Source organism: Labeo rohita, chromosome 3, assembly GCF_022985175.1.
Source record: "Labeo rohita strain BAU-BD-2019 chromosome 3, IGBB_LRoh.1.0, whole genome shotgun sequence".
Lineage (NCBI taxonomy): Eukaryota > Metazoa > Chordata > Actinopteri > Cypriniformes > Cyprinidae > Labeo > Labeo rohita.
The window spans coordinates 7,284,388-7,306,684 of NC_066871.1; the positions used below are offsets into that span (position 1 = coordinate 7,284,388).

General features: G+C 39.4%; 1 protein-coding gene across 2 annotated transcripts in view; it reads left to right on the top strand.

Annotated features, from left to right (window-relative positions):
• Positions 1-22,297, top strand: part of olfm2a (olfactomedin 2a) — an 87,943-nt gene that overhangs the window by 59,962 nt on the left and 5,684 nt on the right. For both annotated transcript variants that reach the window (XM_051106447.1, XM_051106446.1), the window contains exons 2-5: positions 10,854-11,003; positions 16,963-17,118; positions 19,398-19,617; positions 20,183-20,289. In XM_051106447.1, coding sequence (XP_050962404.1) covers positions 10,854-11,003; positions 16,963-17,118; positions 19,398-19,617; positions 20,183-20,289 — 633 coding nt within the window. The remainder of the gene's footprint in view (positions 1-10,853; positions 11,004-16,962; positions 17,119-19,397; positions 19,618-20,182; positions 20,290-22,297) is intronic.

A 22,297-nucleotide genomic window follows, 5' to 3' on the forward strand; every position in this document is an offset into this window, starting at 1 on the left:
GCTAAAATACCAGCCTCAGCCCAATCGGAAGTACCAGTACTTACATAGAAACCTATACATCTGAGCCTGATAAAAATGCATTTTTAAAAGAAAGATGTCAGATGGATTTTGCATCTGAACTCTTCATTTATTGTTCCTTAGAATTTATTTTAAAATTATGTTTAATTATTAATTATTACCTGCAGTATCTACACACGCAATAAAGCCGGGACTCCTTCTTTGTGTACACAGACATGACGTTGTGACATAATGGAGCAAAGACAGACGACCCTGAACACTTAAATTAGAAAACATTATTATAAGCTTGCTGTTGTGAATCGGGTGAATCTCTAATTTTAAACACTGACTGGTTATGTACTTGCTCAGTAATTGATTTTGGAACATTTTTAACCAAAAAAAGTTACACAATGCAGCTTTAATAAAGTCAGTGTTTGGCCAGTGCACAGTTTTGATTTGGAGTGCTCTCAAAAGCATATAACGGACCTTAAAATGTTTATTTTTTTCCAGGCTGCTGCCTTTGAGTCACAGCTCAGAATATCAGCTAGTAAATGTTTTGGGACTGTGTTTGTTATTGTGGTCAATCAGCCAATCAGCTCTGGCATGACATCATTTTGCTGCAGCCATGCTGCAGAGTCCCTATGTATTTATAGATCAGGTGACTGGCTTTATTGAAGTGAAAGCTCTTCCAACTTTTCAGTCACATTATCAATACCATGCTCAAAATTGCTAGCTGAATCTTTTATTTTCAGTGGCAGAAGCAGGGCAATCTTTAAGAGCACCTGTAGGAAATTGAGCATCTAAATGCTCTCAGAGGGCAAACAGAGTAATATCTCATTCGCCTGTTTTATGCTGCTCTATTTTTAGGTGTCTTAGAGCTTAGAGAAGAAACGCTGGCAACCGTGCGTATAGCAGGACATTCATGTTCATATGCATCAGCATCTGGATGCTGGATATCTCAAGTTGTTCATGAGTGTTATGGAAGTATGTTATGATAGAAGCAGCGCTCGGAGCCATGGCAGAAGCTCGCATCCATGTTTAGAGTGGAGACAGATGCCAATGTGGGGCTTCAGGGTAATATGTAATCACAAAGCTCCACTCCACTGTTATTCTGATGAAAAAGCGAGACACAGAGAGAATGGTAAAAAAAGGTCAGAAAAACAAAAAACACACTAAAGGACATCTAAGGAGAAAAATAAGGCAATTTTCTCTCTCCTTGTTACTGTGGAAACCCGGGTTCACAGAGCACCAATAAAGGTCTTTCTGTAGAAAACAACTCGTGGCCATCTCCCACACGCTTCTTGTGAAAGTTGTAATAGACTTCCTGTCAGTTTCATAAAATGGAGCCTACAGATTTACGATCTCATTTATGCCCCGACTACAGTGCCGAGCTCAGAGATCGGTCTAATGAAAAACGCCCTAGGTTTAAACCCACAGATGTCTCTGGGGCCAAGCGTGCCACTGTAATTGGTTAATCTTTTCCGTAATGTGTTAATGGCGGCCTCAAAGCAAAGGCCAGCTGGAGATCATGAGCAGAAGTAGTGCCGTTGAGTAAGAGGAAGCCCAGAGAGGGGAGGTGACCTGAACTTCCTGCTTTCAGTGTCTATTGATCACCTCCGTTTTCGCAAATGGATGTCGATACCTGGGTGGCTTCTCCTCAGTGGGGAGCGTGTGGGATGTGTGTGACGGTTTCCAACTGAGCCAGGGCTGAAGATCAGACTGCGGGATCGAGGCTGGTAAAGGTCGAGCAGTGTGTGAGGCTGGGCACGTAATGGAGCTGGTGTCAGGCTTTGGCAGCGGTTCGGCTGAGTAAGAAACTGCCACTCTGGGTCTGAAATTAGACCTCGGCATCTTCCCCCTCAGCAGCTCTCTGCTTTCACTCGGTGCTGTCAGTTTTCTCTCTCATTCTCTGTTTTTTTTTTCCTGGTGTTTCTTTCTCTCCCGTTCACACAACACTAGCCGGGCATCTTGTTATCTATTGCCCTCACACCAGGTTCTATCCTCCTTTAGTCTGTTGTTCTGGATCTCTCGGTAAAGCTATCGGTGTGCTTTTTTTCCCCCATGCCTTTAACTTGACATTCTTTGTGTTGGAATACAAAGGAGGTGATGGATAAGTGAGCTTGGACCTGTGGGATATCAATTTAGGCTCTCGACTTGCCGATTATTCCTCTGTGGTGCCCAGGACACCGTTCATCTATGATGTCATCCCTATTGAATGAAATGTGCCACATAGATTTCTGGACTCCCATCAGGCCTTGCTCTTAATGCTGTTCTTATCTTTGTAATAGCTCAGAGCAAAAAACAAATTTAGACTCTCACATTGTGTTCTGGCCAGGTACAACTAAATCTTTTGGTCCACTAAAAATGCTGCACAATGTGACAAATAGGTCCTCAACTAATTGTTAGTTGATTATAGGTTATTTATTAATTTAATATTTATTTGATTAATCAGATGGAAAATCCAATCATTGTTAGAAGTGAACAATTTTTACATTCTAAATCAACAACAAATTGCGCACCATTCTAAAGTAGAAGTTAAATTCTGTCATTAATTACTCACCCCAATGTCGTTTCAAAGCCGTAAGGCCTTTGTTCATCTTTGGAACACAAATAAAGATATTTTTGATGAAATCCAAGAGATTTCTGACCGTGCATAGACAGAAATGCAACTGACACATATGTGTGATGCTGCTGATGCTTGAATGTGTCGTAGTACGCTCAGTTGTTATTTTTGTTTTCTTTGCAAACAAAAAATATTCTTGTAGCTTCATAACATTACGGTTGAACCACTGATGTCACATGGACTATTTTAATGATGTCTTTACTACCTTTCTGGGCCTTGAACGTGGAAGTTGCGTTGCTATCTATGCAGGGTCAGAAAGCTCTCGGATATCATCAAAAATATCTTAATTTGTGCTCCAAAGATAAACGAAGGTCTTATGGGTTTGTAACGACATGAAGGTGAGCAATTAATAACAGAATTTTCATTTTTGGGTGAACTACTTGCATTGAATTTTAACAAAAAATATTTTAGCAAAATGTGTATTTTAGTAAGAATTATACATATACTAAAAATCTATGTGCTCTGTCTGTTTACGCAAATGAAGTGTTTAATATAAAGCATTCTCATGTTTTGGGCAGCTCGGTGTGTGTCCTCCACTATTATCCAGATGTATTTTGTCCATAGAAATACGTTATTCATCATTGGTTTTTCATATAGCTGTATAGTGACATGACTAATGAATGTTGTCCTCGCTTATTACGCAGACAGACACAATTTAATTTGTTACAAAATGACCAAAATAATTGTAGAATGCCAAAGCTCTAATGCTGCTTTCAATTACACCCGAGTACCTCAGAGTTGGGCACTGGTTATTGTGAAGTCACGTATTTAAGAAACAACACAGAAGTAACCTAAACAAAACAATAATATTGTGAACAATTAACCAAATTATCTTAATTCAAAATGATGAAGATTATACTAATTTCTATCACTTATGCATTCATATATGGCATAACAACTAAATGTTTACATGACAAGGCAAACCATTAAATTTGAGTGATTAACTTTATACTAGTAACACACAAATTATTCATTATAATTCAATACAGATTTGCTTTCCACTCTCTAATGTACAGTACAGATTATGTTATATGACAATGTCTACATATACAATAAATACCTATATATTGTATGATATTATGCATAGATCAGTGTTTTCACCATGTTTCAAACTGAAATGCAGCCGCCAATGTCACAACCCCTGCAACTCGTGTATCATCAGGAATTCTGAGTTTCCCACCCGTAAACAGGACTTTGCAGTCATTCGTGTGCATGAAACTTGTAATTACGATATTTCAGACTACACTTGAAAAGCTGTCAGCCGCATAATTGCTGTCAGCCATGATTAATTTATTCCACAAGTGACTGCATCCAATAATAGAGGTGTAAGTGAGTCATGTGATTCAACATGGTCGCCCCTTGAGGTGACCCGCTTAACGTAAAATAAAACAGCTTTTATTAGGCTATAGATATGACATGATCTCATTTTTCTAAACTACGTGTACTATTATTTTCTTTGTGTAAAACTTTTGAAATGAGGAACAAAAAATGACCTTTAAAGAATCAGTTCACTTCCAGAATAAAACTTTACTGATATTTTACTCACCCTATGTCATGCAAGATGTTCATGTCTTTCTTTCTTCAGTCGAAAAAAAATGTAGGTTGTTGAGGAAAACATTTCAGGACTTTTCTTCTTATAGTGGACTTCAGATGGACCCAACGGGTTGAAGGTCCAAACTGCAGTTTCAATGCAGCTTCAAAGGGCTCTACACGATCCCAGCTAAGAAATAAGGGTCTTATCTAGCGAATATCTAGTTACTTATCTAGAAAATGACTGATCATTTCACTACATAAGAATGGTATTCCCCAGCTGGGATTGTGCAGAGCCCTTTGAAGCTTCACTGAAACTGCAATTTGGACCTTTAACCCGTTGGCTCGCACTGAAGTCCAATATATGGAGAAGAATCCTGGAATGTTTTCCTCAAAAACCTTAATTTCTTTTCGACTGAAGAAAGAAAGACATGAACATCTTGGATGACATGGGGGTGAGTAAATTATCATGAATTTTTCATATTCTGAAGGTGAACTAATCCTTTAATATCCAGTGATGTGTAGAGGGACCAAAGTGATTTTACTGCAGACTTAATGTGACAGAAATAGAAACCAAACAAAATGACAAAATGACAAAATGTCTTGGTCATCACTTAACATGACCACAACAGGTTAAGACAACAACTAAAATGAACATAGAAGACGTACCATTTACTGCTTTCTGCTTTACCGTGTCACACCTGGTTAGGATACACAACATATGATCAACAACTTCATTTGTTCGCTCGTCTTCTTAAATGCCGGCAAACAGACTGCGCACTACTGACAGAGTAATTTGATCGTTTGCAGGCTGTTAAATGCAAATGGGAGAAAAAAAAACAACAAAAAAACAGACATATGCGGATACACTCACCCTGACGTTTACGGATGACAGCTCAACCATTACTAATTAAACCGTGGCTCATTTCATCTGACCTGTTTGTTCATAAATAACTGGCCTATTCCGTAACACGCAGCCACATACAGTACAGGATGGGAAGATCTGATGCTACACAAATCCGTCAGTGATATGGGGTGTGTGTGTTTGTGTGCCCCCCGTTCTCTACTCTGCCATTAGCAGTAGATGAGAGGAAATTACAGCAGAATGAATTGGTGGGTGGTAATGAGTCCAGGGGTGATTCTAATCAGTTCTTAAATTAAAACTCAACATTTATGCAACATTAATGAACAGAAAGCATATTTATGCGAAAGCACAGCTCCCCATTGGCCTCGCAGCTCATATCTTCCACCCGTCGAATGGGCACACGTGCCACACCGATGTTTAACATGTGAGGTGCATGTACCGCACCGATGATTGATGCGACAGTTTTATCCACTTGAGGGGCTGCAGGCGGCAGATTGGCGTATAGATTGAGCCGCAGCTCGACGCTAACTGTATCTGACGTGCACAGACACTAAGCCGCAGGTCCGTCGGGACAGGAATGAGGCTGACGATGAAATGTTAGGGTGGTAATACGCTCGAAGACCGCATTCTTTCAGGCCAGGGTGAGACACGCTTGGGCTAGTCGTACATTGGCTACGAATGGTCAACGGAGCGAATGGTGAACCGGCAGACTTGTCTGTGTTCATCTTGCGGAGAAGGTTGGATCAGCTCACCTGGGAAAAAATCCATCCAGGATAGCGGTGCGTTTTTTTTTTACAGAGTGTTTGATGATAGTAACACGAAACACAGAAAATCACTGCTAATGGATGTGAGGACCCCGCTAGATTTGACAGCCGCTGAATGCCAGGCTGGACGGGAAAATAGCACAGAGCCCAGAAAGGCCATTTATAACAGTATGTGGCATTCTTATGCAAATCAAAACGTACTGTACAAGCAGAAGGTTAGGTGAACAGAAGGAACGAGGCTAATGACTGAGCTAGACCAACCTTATCAAATCTGAGTGTAAATCTGAATCACTGGGAACTGTGTGTGTTGAGTGTCAGCTATTGTATGTGTGTCTGTCTCTCATGCCTTCAGGCTTTGCAAGCACCTTCACCGGAATGAGATGGGAGACTTTATGTGTGTCATAATCTACTGGGTCAAAAAAAAAAGAAGCAGTTTGGTATATTTTTAGACCTTTAATCTTTAATGTCATTTCATTGTGTTTTGTTTGTTTCCTTCAAGAGAAAAAAAAGAAAATAGGAAGCCCATGCTACCTAAACGAAAATGTGCTCAAGGGGAGAGACAGAGATGGAGAATAAATTGGAGAAACGGATACAAAGGGAGAAATGTTCTCAAGCCAGAATTAATCAAAACAACAATCAATTTTTTGCCTGCATCTCCAGATTTGACAAACTGATAAAATTGAAAAGACAAGCGCCATTAGACGGTTCAAATGAATTGCAGCTCCGCAACGAATGAACGCAGACCTTCAAAGTGATAGAAAATTTGCACGTTGCTGGACTAGTAAAGAATTTAAGGTGAACAAAACATAACTGATGGTCAAAGCACAAAAATCGAGACAGCTTGATGTAATCAGAGTTGTTTTTCAAGAAAGCATAGAGCGTGGAGATTAGACCGCTTCCATTAGAGATGAGCAGAGGATGAAACATGGCTTCACTGTTTCTCAAAATAAAAATCACTTAAAGTTTCCTCAAACAAGAAAAAATTCATCAAATGATGAAATTGCACTACAGCATAAATGGCAGCAAAATATGTGAATTATCAAGTAGAAAGAAATGTTTGTAGCAGAATAATTGTAAGTTTTTGTTTTCACATACAGTTTTATGCGAAAGTTTGGGAAGCCCTTGCAGAATCTGTAAAAATTTGAATAATTTTAACAAAATAAGACAGATCATACAAAATGTATGTTATGTTTTATTTAGTACTGTCTTGAGTAAGATATTTTACATAAAAGATATTTACATATAGTCCAAAAGACCAAAAAATAGCTGAAATGATTAAAATAAGCCCTTTCAAAAGTTTAAAAAAAATATTGCTCCAGAAGGAAACATGTTGCATTAAGCCAGGGAGTGAAAACTTTTTGAATTTGAAGATCAAGGTAAATTAGTACAATTTGTCTTCCAGGACACATGCAAGTATCTTCTGTTGTTTCCAAGGGGAAGTACTAAATGGGGAAAAAAAAGATATTTCAGCAAAATAAGAAAAATGTTGACATCTTCATCCTGTTCAAACGTTTTCACCCCCGGATCTTAATGCATCCTGTTTCCTTCTGGAGTATCAGTGAATGTTTGAACCTTTTTAAATAGTTGTGTTTGAGTCCCTCAGTCGTCCTCAGTGTGAAAAGATGGACCTCGAAATCATACAGTCACTGCTGGAAAGGGTTCAAATATGCAAAAGATGCTGGAAAACTGAAGAATCTGCAAGACCTGGAGGATTTTTCTGAAGAACAGTGCTCAGCTTAACTGTTCAGAACAAACAAGGGACTCATGAACAACTATCACAAAACAAAAAAAAACAGTCATAGATCATCCACACACAGTATTAAAAACCAAGGATTCCCAAACTTTTAAAGGGGGTTATTTGAATAATTTCAGCTTTTACGTAAAATATCTTACTCAGGATAGTACTAAATAAAACATAACATGCATTTTGTATGATCTCTCTTATTTTGTTAAAATGATTCACATTTTCAGTGATTCTGCAAGGGCTTCCCAAACTCTTGCACAAAACTGCATTCGTGTCATCATTCATAAAGCCATAGCAAAATGAAAAACAATCCAACAATGAAAGCTGTATAAGTCACTTTAGAAAAATAACTGTATGATTATACAATGTGCATTGTGAAAAGAGATATGCAAATAAATCTGACTTGAATAACATTCATTGTGATCATTTGTATTTGCGCAACCTGTATTTTTCATTGCCTCTGCACCTAAATATACAAATCAATTCCTTTTGATTTTGTGAAATTACATTTGCCTGGCAGGCTAATAAAGCATTATTGAGTTGAATTGCTGTAATTTGAATTAAATTGAGTGAGCGAGTGAGTGAGAGATTGCTCAGGGACGAACAGAGCTGAAGACACAGGGAAAAGGGACAGATGAGAGCGATAGGAAGGTGAGAAGAGGACAGGCCAGGGAGGAAAAGGAGCAATGTGGAGGGAGTGAAAAAGTGAAGGAGACAGAAAGAGTGGCAGGGATTGGCAGGAGTGACAGGATGTGACAGTGAGCTCATGGGGCGGCTGCTGCTTTACTCTCCAATCACATAGTCTCTCTGTCCGCTCGGTCATTTAATCTGATTGGGGAAGTGTGGGGAGAGAGAGGGTGAAGCGTGAGAGCAAAAAACACCGAAGAGGGGAAGGGAGAATGAAAACGGGAAGGTTAGAGCAGAAGGAGACATTTTATTGCCTCTCCTTTTTCTTGTAAATGCTATCTGTCTTTAATGACGTTTTCAATTGTTCTTTTCCAATCTGGCTTTATTCTTCTTAAGGATAGGGCTGCTCAGTAATGGTTAAACAGTTAATCACAATTAAATATAATCATAATTTTTTTTTCAGATTTATTGCACTTTCACATAAAAGAATATCAACAGATTTATTCACAGCAAACAGTGCAAACCGCGTGAAAGAAAACTGCTTAACTTCAAATTGTTTGCCAGTGTTTTAAGCTCATTTTCTGTAGTGAGTAGTGAGTATGTGCACATGGTTACCAGATTGGGAAGATTAAGTAAAAAGAAAGCAGAAAATATATTGGTTTATGGAAAAAGCTCTGGTTTGAAATCTGGCAACCACAAATGTGAAAGCTCGCAGAGGCTCGTTACCAATGAAAGATAACACAAATGCCAAATTAAAATGCAATTTTCAGGATAAATAGCCAGCAGGCAAATATTGCAGGCGATTATGCTTTATAAATCGAGAGCAAAGCAGAAATTGGGATCACTGATCATTGTGCAGCCCGCGTAAAACCTGAAATCACCAGCTTCGTAAACATACCAAATTGTGTCTTCAAAGAATATTTTGTGTTCACTACAAGTTAAGCTCAATCAAAAGCATTTGTGTCAATGTTGATTACTATAACCATTAATTTCCACTTATTCTTTCTGGGCTACAGTGAGGCACTTAGTGTAAAATGGAAGTAAATGAGGCCAGTCAGCATACAATAAAATATCCAGTGTTTTAATAATATAGCCACAGGAGATAAACAATCATTTTTGTATAAAAAATAGCTTTCTAATTGTGTATATCCAATTTTGCAACTTTGTTTCCAAGCCAACATAATAAACCTAACTGTAAAAATGATTTAAACAGCACTAAGGCTCAATTAATACACATTTTTAACAGAAGAATTAATGTAAGTGCCTTTATAAAAATATAAGCCTCAAATGGCCCAAAATGGGCTCCATTTACTTCCATTAAATACATCACTATCACTGCAGTGCTTTTATGTATGTAAGCATGTTTTTTTTTTTTTTTCTTAAGGAAAGAATGAATGGTTAATGTTCAGTATTACAACTACAAATTTTTAGTTTATTTTTTAGAGTTGAACTATTTACTCTTTCATTAAAGGAGAAGTCCACTTCCAGAACAACAATTTACAGATAATGTACTCACCCCCTTGTCATCCAAGACGTATATGTCTTTCTTTCTTCAGTCGTAAAGAAATTGTGTTTTTTGAGGAAAAGATTTCAGGATTTTTCTTCATATAATGGACTGATGTGGTGCCCCAAGTTTAAACTTTTAAAATGCAGCTTCAAACGATCCCAAATGTGGTTGTAAATGATCCCAGCCGAGGAAGAAGGGTCTTATCTAGTAAAACGACTGGTTATTTTTATAAAAATAATACAATTTATATACTGTATGTCAAACGCTCGTCTTGTCTTGCTCTACCCAACCTCTGTTTTTTCCGGTTCATGATAGTTAGGGTATGTTGAAAAACTCCCGTCTCATGTTTTCCCTCAACTTCAAAATCGTCCTGTATCGCTGTTTTACCTTTTTTGTTACGGGTGTTTGATGTTCTTTGTATGTTTACTTTGAAAACACTGGGTCCGAACTTCTGTAGTGATGTAGGATGATTTTGAAATGATTTTTGAAGTTGAGGGAGAAAATACGATCAGAGTTTTTCGACATACCCGAACTGTCTTGAGCTAGAATACACAGAGTTAAGGGAGAGCAATCGTTTGGCTAGATAAGACACTTCTTCTACGGCTGGGATCGTTTACAACTACATTTGGGATCGTTTGCAGCCACATTTAAACTGCATTTTGGAAGTTCAAACTCGGGGCACCATAGCAGTCAATTATATGGAGAAAAATGCGGAAATCTTTTCCTCAAAAAACATTTTTTTTTACGACTGAAGAAAGAAAGACGTGAACATCTTGGATGACAAGGGGGTGAGTACATTATATGTAAATTGTTGTTCTGGAAGTGGACTTCTCCTTTAATGAAAAAGCAGAAAGGTCTATGTGAGCTTTAGTTTTGTAGCATGGCTAGAAACCATTATCATCAAGTCAATGGAAAATCCCCACTATGATAAAAGCAAACATCCGTGTGTGTGTTTGTGTGTGTGCATTTGAGCTTGTACATTGTTTCAAGACATCCATCTCCTGACTCCACCCTCTTTGAAAAAGCAGCTTTATCGATCCAAAGCAGCTCTATTTCCTCCAAGTGTCTAAGCTGATCAAAACGTCCTCCTCTCACAGATGCCACATTCTATTCTGCTCATGCATTTCACCCTGTCTCTCCATGCATCTTTCGCTATCTCTCTTTTTTTTCATCTCACCATCTCTTTGTCTATGCAGGCCCTGTATCCGAGCCCAGAGGAGGGCTGGCAGATCTACAGCTCGGCACAAGACGCAGATGGGAAGTGTATCTGCACAGTTGTGGCTCCGGCACAGAACATGTGTAATCGAGACCCCCGTAGCAGACAGCTCCGTCAGCTTATGGAGAAGGTGACATTTGTCTCTTACACGCACACTAACCTAAATGACACGTGATTGTCAAAAGCAAATCCTAGATGAGTAATGTTTTGTATACATTACGTAGTCATTAAACATGGACTGCATAATACTGTTCCCCATTAGAGAAAACTTGTGAAAGTACATGATGCAAAGAACCACCTAAAAGAGGACGCGTCCTAAATACTGCTGTGAAATTGGATTCATTCTGCTGAGCCGTTAGGATGTTTTTATTTTTTTCCCTAATCGTGCTCATTAGACTAAGACCAGGCAAAGAACAACTGAAAAAAAGTGTAAAGTACCACCTAAATTAGGAAATGGAGCACTCAATGCGCAGGGCTTTACTAAAAGCCTGAGGTTCACAAAGAGACCCTGTTTAAAAGAGCAGAAAAATGAAAATTCAGACTTCAAATGTGAGTAAATGATGACAGAATGTCTGTGTCATATATTTCTTTCATCTGCGGAGCATAAAAGACTCTATTAAGCCCTATTAAACCCTATTGACCACATACTGACCTGGTGTGAAGTGAAAGATAAATAGGAAAGAGATGGGAAAAAGGAAAGCCCTGCTACAAAGACTATATTAGATCAGCATGAATTTCCATGCTGGTTTAAACTGGATTATGCTGGCAAGTGCTGGTTTTGTTCTGGTCTGTTTGGTGAAACTCAACATTGTTAACTTTGCTCGGTAGTCACTGATTACATGTAATCTGGATTATGTAATCAGATTCCAAAAAATCAAGTACTCATAATTTGATTATATTACATTTTAAAATGCTCATAATCAGATTACAGTTACTTTACTTTGGATTACATATTCACACAATGGCAGTAAATCATTCCTAATTTGATTCTCAGTGATTCTTTTTTTTTTTTAATTGTCTTTTCTAAAGATGCTACTGTGTTGTATCATTTAGGTTTGACCATATTCACAAATAATTTTGCAATGCATGCTTCTGAATTGGCATTTTTATGATTTAATTACTTTAATTATTATTTAATTACTAGCTTTTTGTCAACTCACAAACCCACTGCAGTTCTTACATTAAGCCCAGTTGGTTTAATGTAATGTTCACTGCATTTTATATTGTTGTTGTAAAAAAATGTTATATGTTTTCTTTTTCTTTGCTTTTTAAGATCAGTGTGATATGTTAAATGGTAAGTTTAAAACAAGTTAGATAAAAAAAAAAAAGGGTACGACGGGCCTAACGGCGCCCCGGGGTAAAATGTGCTATTGTTTTTATTTTCCTCTAAACCACTAGATGGCACAAAAAAAGTGGCATAGCACTTTCCAAAATATCTACTTTTCAAGATGCACATGCAAATTTGGCTGATTCTTGACAAGACTGTGGGCAGCAGCGCAAAGTTGATTCTGCGCTTACTTGATCTAATGTTTGTTGTTTTTTTTTTTTTTAAATGTAGATTTAAGTAGCAAACGAGAACAAAAGAATATGTAAAAGTATGGTATTTGGGGTAAAAAAGTACCCCTGCTGTTGGGGCTAAAAGCCTCAATAATTACCATGATAATTAACAGAAGGCTGACTTTTCCATTTTTTGACATGACATTGTTAGATTCAGATGGTAAATATCATATATTATGTTGGGTGCCCATCTTAGAGATAATCACCATGTCTAGAATGAAACCATCATATTTAAAAACATTATATTAATCATATCATATACTGAAATATCATTTGTTGTTACTACTGTACATTTAGATTAATTTTTTAATGAGATCTCCTTCAGTGCTTTCAAAATCTTTACTTTTTAAAATGATTTTATGTATTTTAAAATATATATTTTTATATTAACATATTGTAATGACAGTATATTTATTGAACAAAAATGAATTATTTTATTTATTAAAAAAGCAGAAAGTAGTACAAACTTTGCTAAAGTGATTGTTTTGAACAAGTGTTAACTTAGACATTATTAAACACATTATTTTAGGTAACGTATCAATACTGTGTGCCTTTGCCCCATACTGTGTGGGGTAAAAATCCCCCTTGCCACCTGATAGATTTATAATATTTTTCAACAAAATAAACAATTTGTATGGCTTACTCCATAAATGTTCAATAAAAAACTTACATATTTTTTCTGAAATCATACATTTTGGATGCAATGAAAAGCACATTCTTTTCCATATGTAGGGTGAGGAACAGAATTTGAAATATAAAAAGGAATTTAAGGAGAGAGAGAGAGACGTTTTGCTACAGAGAAACGGTTGAATATTGAGTCTGCTGATATGCACAGTTCAATCGATTGGCAGTTAAATGGAGAGTGTCGGCATAAATAGTGTCTTGGACTCTCAGCCAGTTGACTGGCCCCCATTTCCTCCTTCCTCACCAAGCCCTCAGTGGTTTCTAGCCTCATCTGTGAACAGCAGCCCATTAAGAACCACACGTCCCCATCAACATCACGCTCACTGAATCAGAGAGAGCTTTGGAATCACACTACAATGGGAAGCAGCTGTTTGACTAGCTAATGAGCACAGCTGATGGAGGCAGAGATGAAGAGAGAAGCAGAGAAATTGTGGCTGAAATTAAAGCTGTTTGGAGAGGGATTCCTGAGAAGACAAAATTGGGACTCCAGACAGAGTGAGTCAGTAAGGCACATGACTCACGGTCATGACAATGCACCGCAATATAACTCTGCCTCAAATTCTGCCTTACAGGAATAGTTCACCCAAAAATGAAAATTCTGTCATAATTTAATTAGCATCATGTTGTTTGAAACGGTACATTAAGAAACATTTTGAAGAACGCTTCAGCTGTTTTTGTCTGTATTATGAAAGTCATTGGAGTCCAAAACGTTTAAGCTCCAAAAAGGACACTAACAAAAATTCTGGTTAAAAAGATTAAAATGTAAGGCTTAATTCAGTCTCAGATCAAATCAAAACAATGATTAATACAAGCGTACACAAAATTTAGAGTGTGTTCACACTTGTAGTTTGGTTTGTTTGGTCCAGACCAAAAAGGAAAATGATACATTTGGTCTTGGTCCACTTAGCATTTACACTGGCATTTTTGACAGCAAACCTAAAGTCATAGCGATACATTCACAACCTGATTGGTCGGGTTGACTGACATATATTCATCCTAACTTGAAATGGCGCTGCGAATGTATGACATCTTGTACCCATTCACTAATCAGTCTGCTCAGCACCGCTTTAAGTCAAATACACTTAATGCCATCTGCTGGACTAAGCACGCTCATTGTTGCGTGTATATGATTTTATTTTCACCACCTGCGAACTCACAAAGAGCTCATTAAAAGTACTTTACCTCCTCATTGCTCCATGTTTGCCCTCTGCTCATTTAGTTTTGGATACACCGCTTGTTCCCTTCGTGAGATCATGTCGCATAGCGTCACATCCTACTTCCTGTTTTTGGTTCGTTTAGAAGTATTCAGCTGTTGTTGCATTCATATTTCATTCGAAACACATCAGAGTTCGTTTAGAAGCAGACCGAGCCCCAAAATTTTTTTCGCGGTCTAGGTCCGCTTGTTTGGGTTCGGATGGCAGCATTCACACTTACTCAAATTAAACGCACTAACAAGAGCAATCGACCCAGAGTTCATTTTTTAAATCAAACCAAACATGACAAGTGTGAACACACCCTTAATCAACTACCAACTTTAATCATCAAGCCTCCTTGGTTCATGCAAGTGACTTGTTCAAATATCAGTGATGTTTGAAATTTGTCACCATATTTGATGTTGTGTCATCTGTATATAAATGATAATCAATATTTTGATTTGATTCAAGAGTGAATAAAAGGATCAATCTGTTCATCTTACAAAGTGATCGTGATCCTTTTTAGAGCTTGAAAGTTTTGTACTCCACTGACTCCTATAATATTGCATGATCAGAAATAGCTGAAACATCTGAAAAATATCTTCTTTGTGTTCCACTGAAAAAAAAAGAAGTTATAAATGACATAAGGCTAAGTAATTTTAAAAATGTAAATGTTTTGGTGAACTATCCCTTTAAATACTGCCACAAACTCTACCTTAAAGGAATAGTTTACCCAAATGTTTTTCATTCTTTAATTTACTCACCACCATGTTATTCCAGTTCTTTCTCATGAAATACATGAAAAAAGGAATTCTGAAGAATTTTTCAGCTGTTTGTCCTTATTATGTAAGTCCAAAGCTTTCAAGCTCCAAAAAACGTTAAATTAATACATTTGACTCACCTGTTATATTAGCTGTGTTTCCATTACAGATTTGCGATATGCCTGTTATATTAGCTGTGTTTCCATTAAACGTTTGCGATATGTCGGGACAAAAAAAAAACTATTGCGAAATTAAGCCGTTTCCATTAACCAATGTTACGTGACTAAAACATTTTTTTTTTCCTCTCACGCGTAATCATGGTGACAGATGTTAGTAGGTTTACGTACATTGCAGCCACCACACTAGGCGTTATTTTTAATCTAAGGAAAAATAGAATAAAATTTAAGGTATAAACACAAGCATTAACTGGAGTGGCCACAATCAGCTCTAGTGGCCGTGTTAGAGCTGTAATGCACTGCAGACACGTGCAGTATCCAAGCATTAATGCAGAGAAATTATACTTGAAAGCGTTCATGTATGAGTTGTTTTTTGGAGATTATAGTACATTAAAAAATGATCATGTGACTTTTAAGTATGCCAGGTGACCTGTAAATGCAAAAAATAAATAATTAAAATAAATAAATAAACTGTTTCCACTGCAGTTTTGCAATATATTCCTTTTTCGAATTGCCTGAAAAACCACCTCATGTGAGTGCAAAAACTTTTCAATTTGCGATTTCAATTGCGAACACAAACTAAATCATAACCTCAAATAACATAAAACCTTATTGGTTCTTGATGTCATGTGACCATGACATTTGAGATTTGTACTGCCGAATTTGATGTCATCTGTTTATATGTACTGTACATTGATCAGTGTTTTGATTAAAGGATCAATCTGTTCATCAGAATGATTGTGATCCTTTTTAGAGCTTGAAAGTTTTAGACTCCAATGACTTTTACAACACTGTATGGACAGAAACAGCTGAGACTTCAAAATATCTTCTTTTGTGTTTTGCAGAAGTAGGAAAGTCATAAAAAATTGGAACAGCATGAGAGGCAGTAAATGATGACAGAATTTTTATTTTTGAGTGAACTGTCCCTTTAAATCCTGCCACAAATGCTATCTTAAATCCTGCCTTGGCCCTTTGTCAGGGTCTAACCACCTTATCTACAATCGTACACCAACATAACTCAACCACTCAGACAATAAAATGTGTGTGTGGCTTTGCCAGCAGCTGTGAGCCACTAATGCTCCTGCCTAATAAAACGCAGACTAATGAGGACACCTGGGTCAGTCCCTCTCTGAGAGAGATGTGTTCAGAATTAAACTACCACCACCCAGCCTCTTGTGTGTGTGCGAGAGCGTGTATATGCTCAGTCCTCCTGAGCAGTCAGCGACATGCATGGCAAACAATAACTGCATGCAGAGTGAATATGTGATCCCACCTAACCCTTGCCCAAGTCCAAGCATCCACAATCCTCTGCGCTAAGTGTGACCATTGGGTCTGACAGCTATGCAGATCAGCTAATTAGACAAGAGCCCTCATGCACATCAGTGTGGACATGAGGAGAATACCAGCATACAATCCACATCCTTTTTGATTCTCTTAAGTGCAGCCAGGAGGAGGGTATATGAATGTCTGTGTATGTGTGTATGTGGCTTCTGGGAGTATGTGGGAGTATGTAGGAGCTAGTAAGGTGTACGCTGAACAGCAATCACGCTGCCATCGCCTGTGTGTTGATGTGGGCAAGATGCTCAGTGGGCGGTCTGAATATGTAGGATGGCTGATTTGAACCACAACAAATTGAAGGCATCATGCTGTTGTGTCCTCAAAAAACATGCCCCGATGCATCACACTGTTTTGACTTTGTGTTTTGTGGTATTTAACAGGTTCAGAATATCACTCAATCCATGGAGGTGCTAGATCTGAGGACGTACAGAGACCTGCAGTATGTGAGAGACACAGAGAACCTCATGAAAACAGTGGACAGCAAACTGAAGACTGCCTCTGAAAATCCACGCAGCCTCAACCCCAAGAGTTTTCAGGTAGCAAAGCACAGTCTGAGTGAAAACGGCTTAAACCAACAAAGCACATTAGGTGTGCCCTTCCTTCTCACAATGCCTAAGCTCACCCAGTAGACATATTGCTGCTGCAAAAATAGCATATAAAATAGCCCGTAGCAGATCTAAACAGGTGGAGCTGGGGAGGTGGAGGGTTTCAGAGGTAGTGAATACTAACCAGCCATTTAAATGTAAAGCAGCAAACTCACTGGCTGTGTATGCAAGTCAAGTAGTTTAACGCTGTGAATATCATCAGTTTGCGTTAAGGACCCATCAGCCTGCGCCATCTAGAGTTTCATAACAGAGCTTGGCATTTATGTAGAGAAGGGATCAATCAGAAAAAGGTCAAAACAGCAATTGACAATTTTAATTGTGCAGTATCTGAGCAAATGTAAAACTGACTTGATGCTGGATCTCAATGTCAAAACTACATGAAATATCTAGGCTATGCAAATCAAGGACATTTGAATACACCATTAATTAATGAAATGAACCACCGTGAAGTTTAGTGCAACAGTTCCTCTCAGCATGCAAACCTGCGACAGCCAACATGGGAGGAGGGTGTGCTAACAAGGAAACAGCCTTTAGTGTCAGTCGCAAATGCGCCTCTTGTGGTCAGGGGAGTATGTTTACTCCTCGGCCTTTACCGGCTGGCCTCCGTTAGACTCACCCCCTGTCCGGGTCACGACACCAAAGCAACCGGTTCTGCTTGGCCCATTCCGAGTGGTACCCGGTGATAACTGGCATGAGGTGAGCTTGATTAAAAGGACACTAGTGCGCCTCTTGAGGTCAGAGGAGTGAGGTTTCCAGTACATTACCCTTTGAATATTAATTAGGTAACATGACTGGAGATTGAGCAACATCAGTGCATGCTAAATAGTATACACAGGCTATTTTTATATAGTGACATCACAACCTGCCCACCTCCAGACGCTCTACTCTAAAACTCTTTCCAGCACCTCTGCCCCTGCATGAAATAGACACTGACAGTAACCTTCAATACCTCTGATTTTTATGCTTAATTGAGACATACCAAGGGTCCTCTGAGAGAATTCAAATGCACCTCAATTATTTATACCTAGAACTTGGAGCTTGTTTCAGTAATGAGTGTGCGTGTGTGTGCATACAAAAGGTTACGCTTTTTTGTTCTTTTTAGCTAGCAGCTGCTCTCCCAAAGGCTAGGATTCAGACCCCTTTATTATTAAAGCTTTTAATCTCTTGAATACAAGACTGTGCTCGTAGCTCTGTACGATCTCAGAATAGTAGAAGGACTCACTACCAACATACAGAGGACTAAGATGAGTAACATGTAGCCGTCTGCTGAAGAGACTGGAATGGAAGCCACAGACACTCCTCCCAGGGGTATCGCTATCATTCAGAACCCACCGCCACCACTTACCCATCCACCCCACTCTACTGCGGCGTGAGTCATCTCACCAAACGCTGTATAGAAAATTATTCCAAAATGTTCCAGAAATCATTCCTCATCTATCGATACATGTTCAAAGCACCATAATCCTTTTTTCCCCTCTTTTTCTCTGCTGGAGCTGTGAAAAATTTGCGAGATGTGCCAGTGTTAAAAGCACTATTTCAAAGAGTGGGAGTCTCAAAGCCCGGCTTTATTTCGCCGCGGCTGCTGATGAATGTGGAGAGCTCAAAGTCGCCTATGGCAGGGCGGGAGATTAACGAGACTAAATTTTTGTGTCTCGGAACAGGAAAATGAGATTTATGATGTGGCGCCGCAGGGCTGAGAGCAGCTCCATCACCAGATTTACGATAAACTTTAACAAGGAGGAAACAGCCCCTCCTGTGGTGAGCATGCTTTATTGATACACCTGCTGTTCAGACCCCCTTTATTGATATACCTCAACCTAGGCCAGACCCGCCAGTCCGCATGGCTACGGTAACTGATTGCCCACACTGAGCTGAGATCAGCCCACAAGTTTTAGCTCTTTCGGATACGCTCGGTCACGCCGAGGTGGAGAGCTGACAGCGCTCTGATGAGTGGGCCTGTGTCACTAGGTCGGACGAGCAGTAGATTGTGAGAGATTGCAAATGCATAAAATCAATATTTGGTTCTCATGTGAGGATGCATTCGGATCCGGGCCAGGAGACCGGTCATGCGAGATGAAATATTGGAGATAAACGTGGTGAATAGTTAATGAGAGCCAATGCAAATTCCCAAAACTCTGTAAGAGGGAGAGTAACCATTTCTTATCTTTTCTAGCCACCGTTTCACACCTTTCTTCTTCCGTTTACCTCAGGAATTAAAGGACAAGGTTACTCAGCTGCTTCCCCTGCTGCCAGTGCTGGAGCAGTACAAGGCTGATGCAAGGATGATCCTTCGGCTGAGGGAGGAGGTGAGGAATCTGTCCCTGGTACTAATGGCAATTCAAGAGGAGATGGGAGCCTATGACTACGAGGAGCTCAGGCAGCGAGTCCTACTGCTGGAGACTCGCCTGCACTCCTGCATGCAGAAACTTGGTAAGACTTCTATCAGAAGTGGCTTTGAGTTGATTTCAATAATCAGAAAGAGGCAGCAACTAGTCTATTGACAGTGGACACACAGTATGTGACCTACTACAATGAGAAAATAGGAAGTGATGGGACTTGTTTGGCATGATAACGTATTAAGCTATTTTAGAGCACTTGCAGTAATTTACTTTTAAATGGAAAAGCAAAAGTAAAGTAGACATGTCTGATGGTTGGGGAAACCACATTAGACCCAAATTAAGTCGAAACGTGCTTGCTGTCCAATTAGATAAGCAATTTAACGCTAGAACATTAAAAACAGCCAGCTAGCAGGCCTCAAACCGAAATGTCCAAAGTTCATTTGGCTGAAAGAGTAATTTGGCTTTTAGATGCATGATGAGACAAGCTCATGTTCTATTCCAGATGAAACTGATGACTTCACAAGAAAATCCAAAATGATGATCTAACGGATATTCGTTCTGCTCCATAAATGTCGCTTTTGGCAATTTAATGCTGACTGGTTCATCGGAGTTGCACTGAAGCGTTGTTTATAGTGCCCCCTGTGTTCTCTCACCAGGTTGCGGGAAGCTAACTGGCGTCAGTAACCCCATCACCGTCCGCGCCTCAGGGTCAAGGTTCGGCTCCTGGATGACTGACACAATGATCCCCAGCTCCGATAATAGGGTAAGAACGACCGCGCCGCAATACTCTATCACTCCATCACTGCCACTGCTATGATGAGCCGCCTCTCCCTGGAGACACACACACACACACACACACTGTGACTGAGTCAGTGTTTTGGTACAGTGAAGCTGCTCCTCAGCAGTGAGAGCTGAGTCACTGATGGATGGTTCTTCCATCATTTTTCTCCCTCTCTCCTCTTTCCTTCTCTATCATGCTCATACTCTCTCTCTCCCTCACTCCATTCTTCTCTCAGTCCTTACGTCTTCTGTCAAAGCCAAAGTCCCAATATTAATTACTCTATCAGGGGGCTGGGTATTAGCAACTTGTTTAGGCAAAAGCTTTACCAGTCACTGCCAGGAATTACTAGCAGCCAGAGCTATCGTCAGGGGGAGTCAACTGGGAATCATCCTGGGACCGGTGATGAAAGGCAGTGTTTCCCAACCCTGTTCCTGGAGGCAAACCAAAACTAGACGTTTTCAAACTTATCCTAATCAAGCACACCTAATTCAATTAATCAGCTCGTAGAGACTGCTGGTCCAGAAATGGATGGGTTAGATAAGGGAGATATCCAAAATGTGCTGTCAGCGTGCCTCCAGGAACAGAATTGGGAAACACTCCTGTAACAGCCCACTTTTGGGAGGTTTCCACTGTGTACAGTACCTAGTACTTGGTACTTTTTTTAGTAACACCTCGGCTGAGGTTCCAAGCGAGCCGTACCGATACTAAAATATGACGTGTAAATGCTGCAGATCACAGGTCACAGAGAATCGTCACTACCACCGTCATTGGATTTACGACACGAAAATCCAATCAACAATCCAACGACCGCTAGACTTAAATAGTCAGCAACAGCCACCGCAGTATCATTCGTTCGCACAACTTTTTTAAAGAGGGGTCTAATGCTATTTATAAAAAGGATAGTTTCTGTCCTTCATTCTGATTGGTTGAGCTGTGTTCGAAGCTGTTGTAAATTACTCTACAAACATACACCTTTGTTTACATCTGTGTGTTGCTCGGCAACCACTTTGTTGCAACCACAACTATTTCTGAGGAACCACATTGTTTGGCAGAAGAATGATGTTTATATTAATATCATAACACTTTTTTGCTCCGTTTTATTTTGTGAAACCTTGTTACGTATATGGAATAACAATTTTATAAAAGCAATAAGCCCTGTGAAGCCGTGGTTTACAGTGAATTTATAACAGCTAAGGGGGTTCCGCTTTGCTTCGTGCCTAACAACACCCTTAGCTGTTATAAATTCACTGTAAACCATGGCTTCACAGGGCTTATTGCTTTATTCATGCATGCTGAGTTATTTACACTGTTAACTCTTTTACCGGTGAGTTTAAAATATTCTAGCTGACCCCCAGAGTGAGTTTATTTTAGGCGACCGTTATTATAAAACGTTTGCCCTTATTGTTTCCATGATGACGTGTCATGCTTGTCACGTGACACACCGCAGCCACAATAACACTGTATGACAGATGGATCACTTTTATTTCATTTTTCCTTTTTTTATTCAAAATATTCACGCACTTGCTTACCATAGCATGAACTATCTGATATTCCGATTCACAAACATGTAAATTAGTGTGTTTTGTTGTTTAAAACCCTACATAAATTATCTTGAGTGAAAAGTGAAAAGTGAAAGTGGCGATGTATTGTCAACTATGGTGACCCATAGTCGAAAATTTTCCTCTGCATTTAACCCATCACGAGTGCACACACACAGCAGTGAGAAGTGAACACACACACGCACACACACACTGTGAACACACACCCGGAGCAATGGGCAGCCATTGCTCCAGCGCCTGGGGAGCAATTGGGGGTTCAGTGCCTTGCTCAAGGGCACTTTAGTCATGGTATTGAAGGTGGAAAGAGCGCTGTTTATTCACAATCCCCACCTTCAATTCCTGCCAGCGACCTTTGGGTTACGAGCCCGACTCTCTAACCATTAGGCCATGACTGCCCCTAAAGAGATGAGATGGGCGCCGCCATGTTTGAG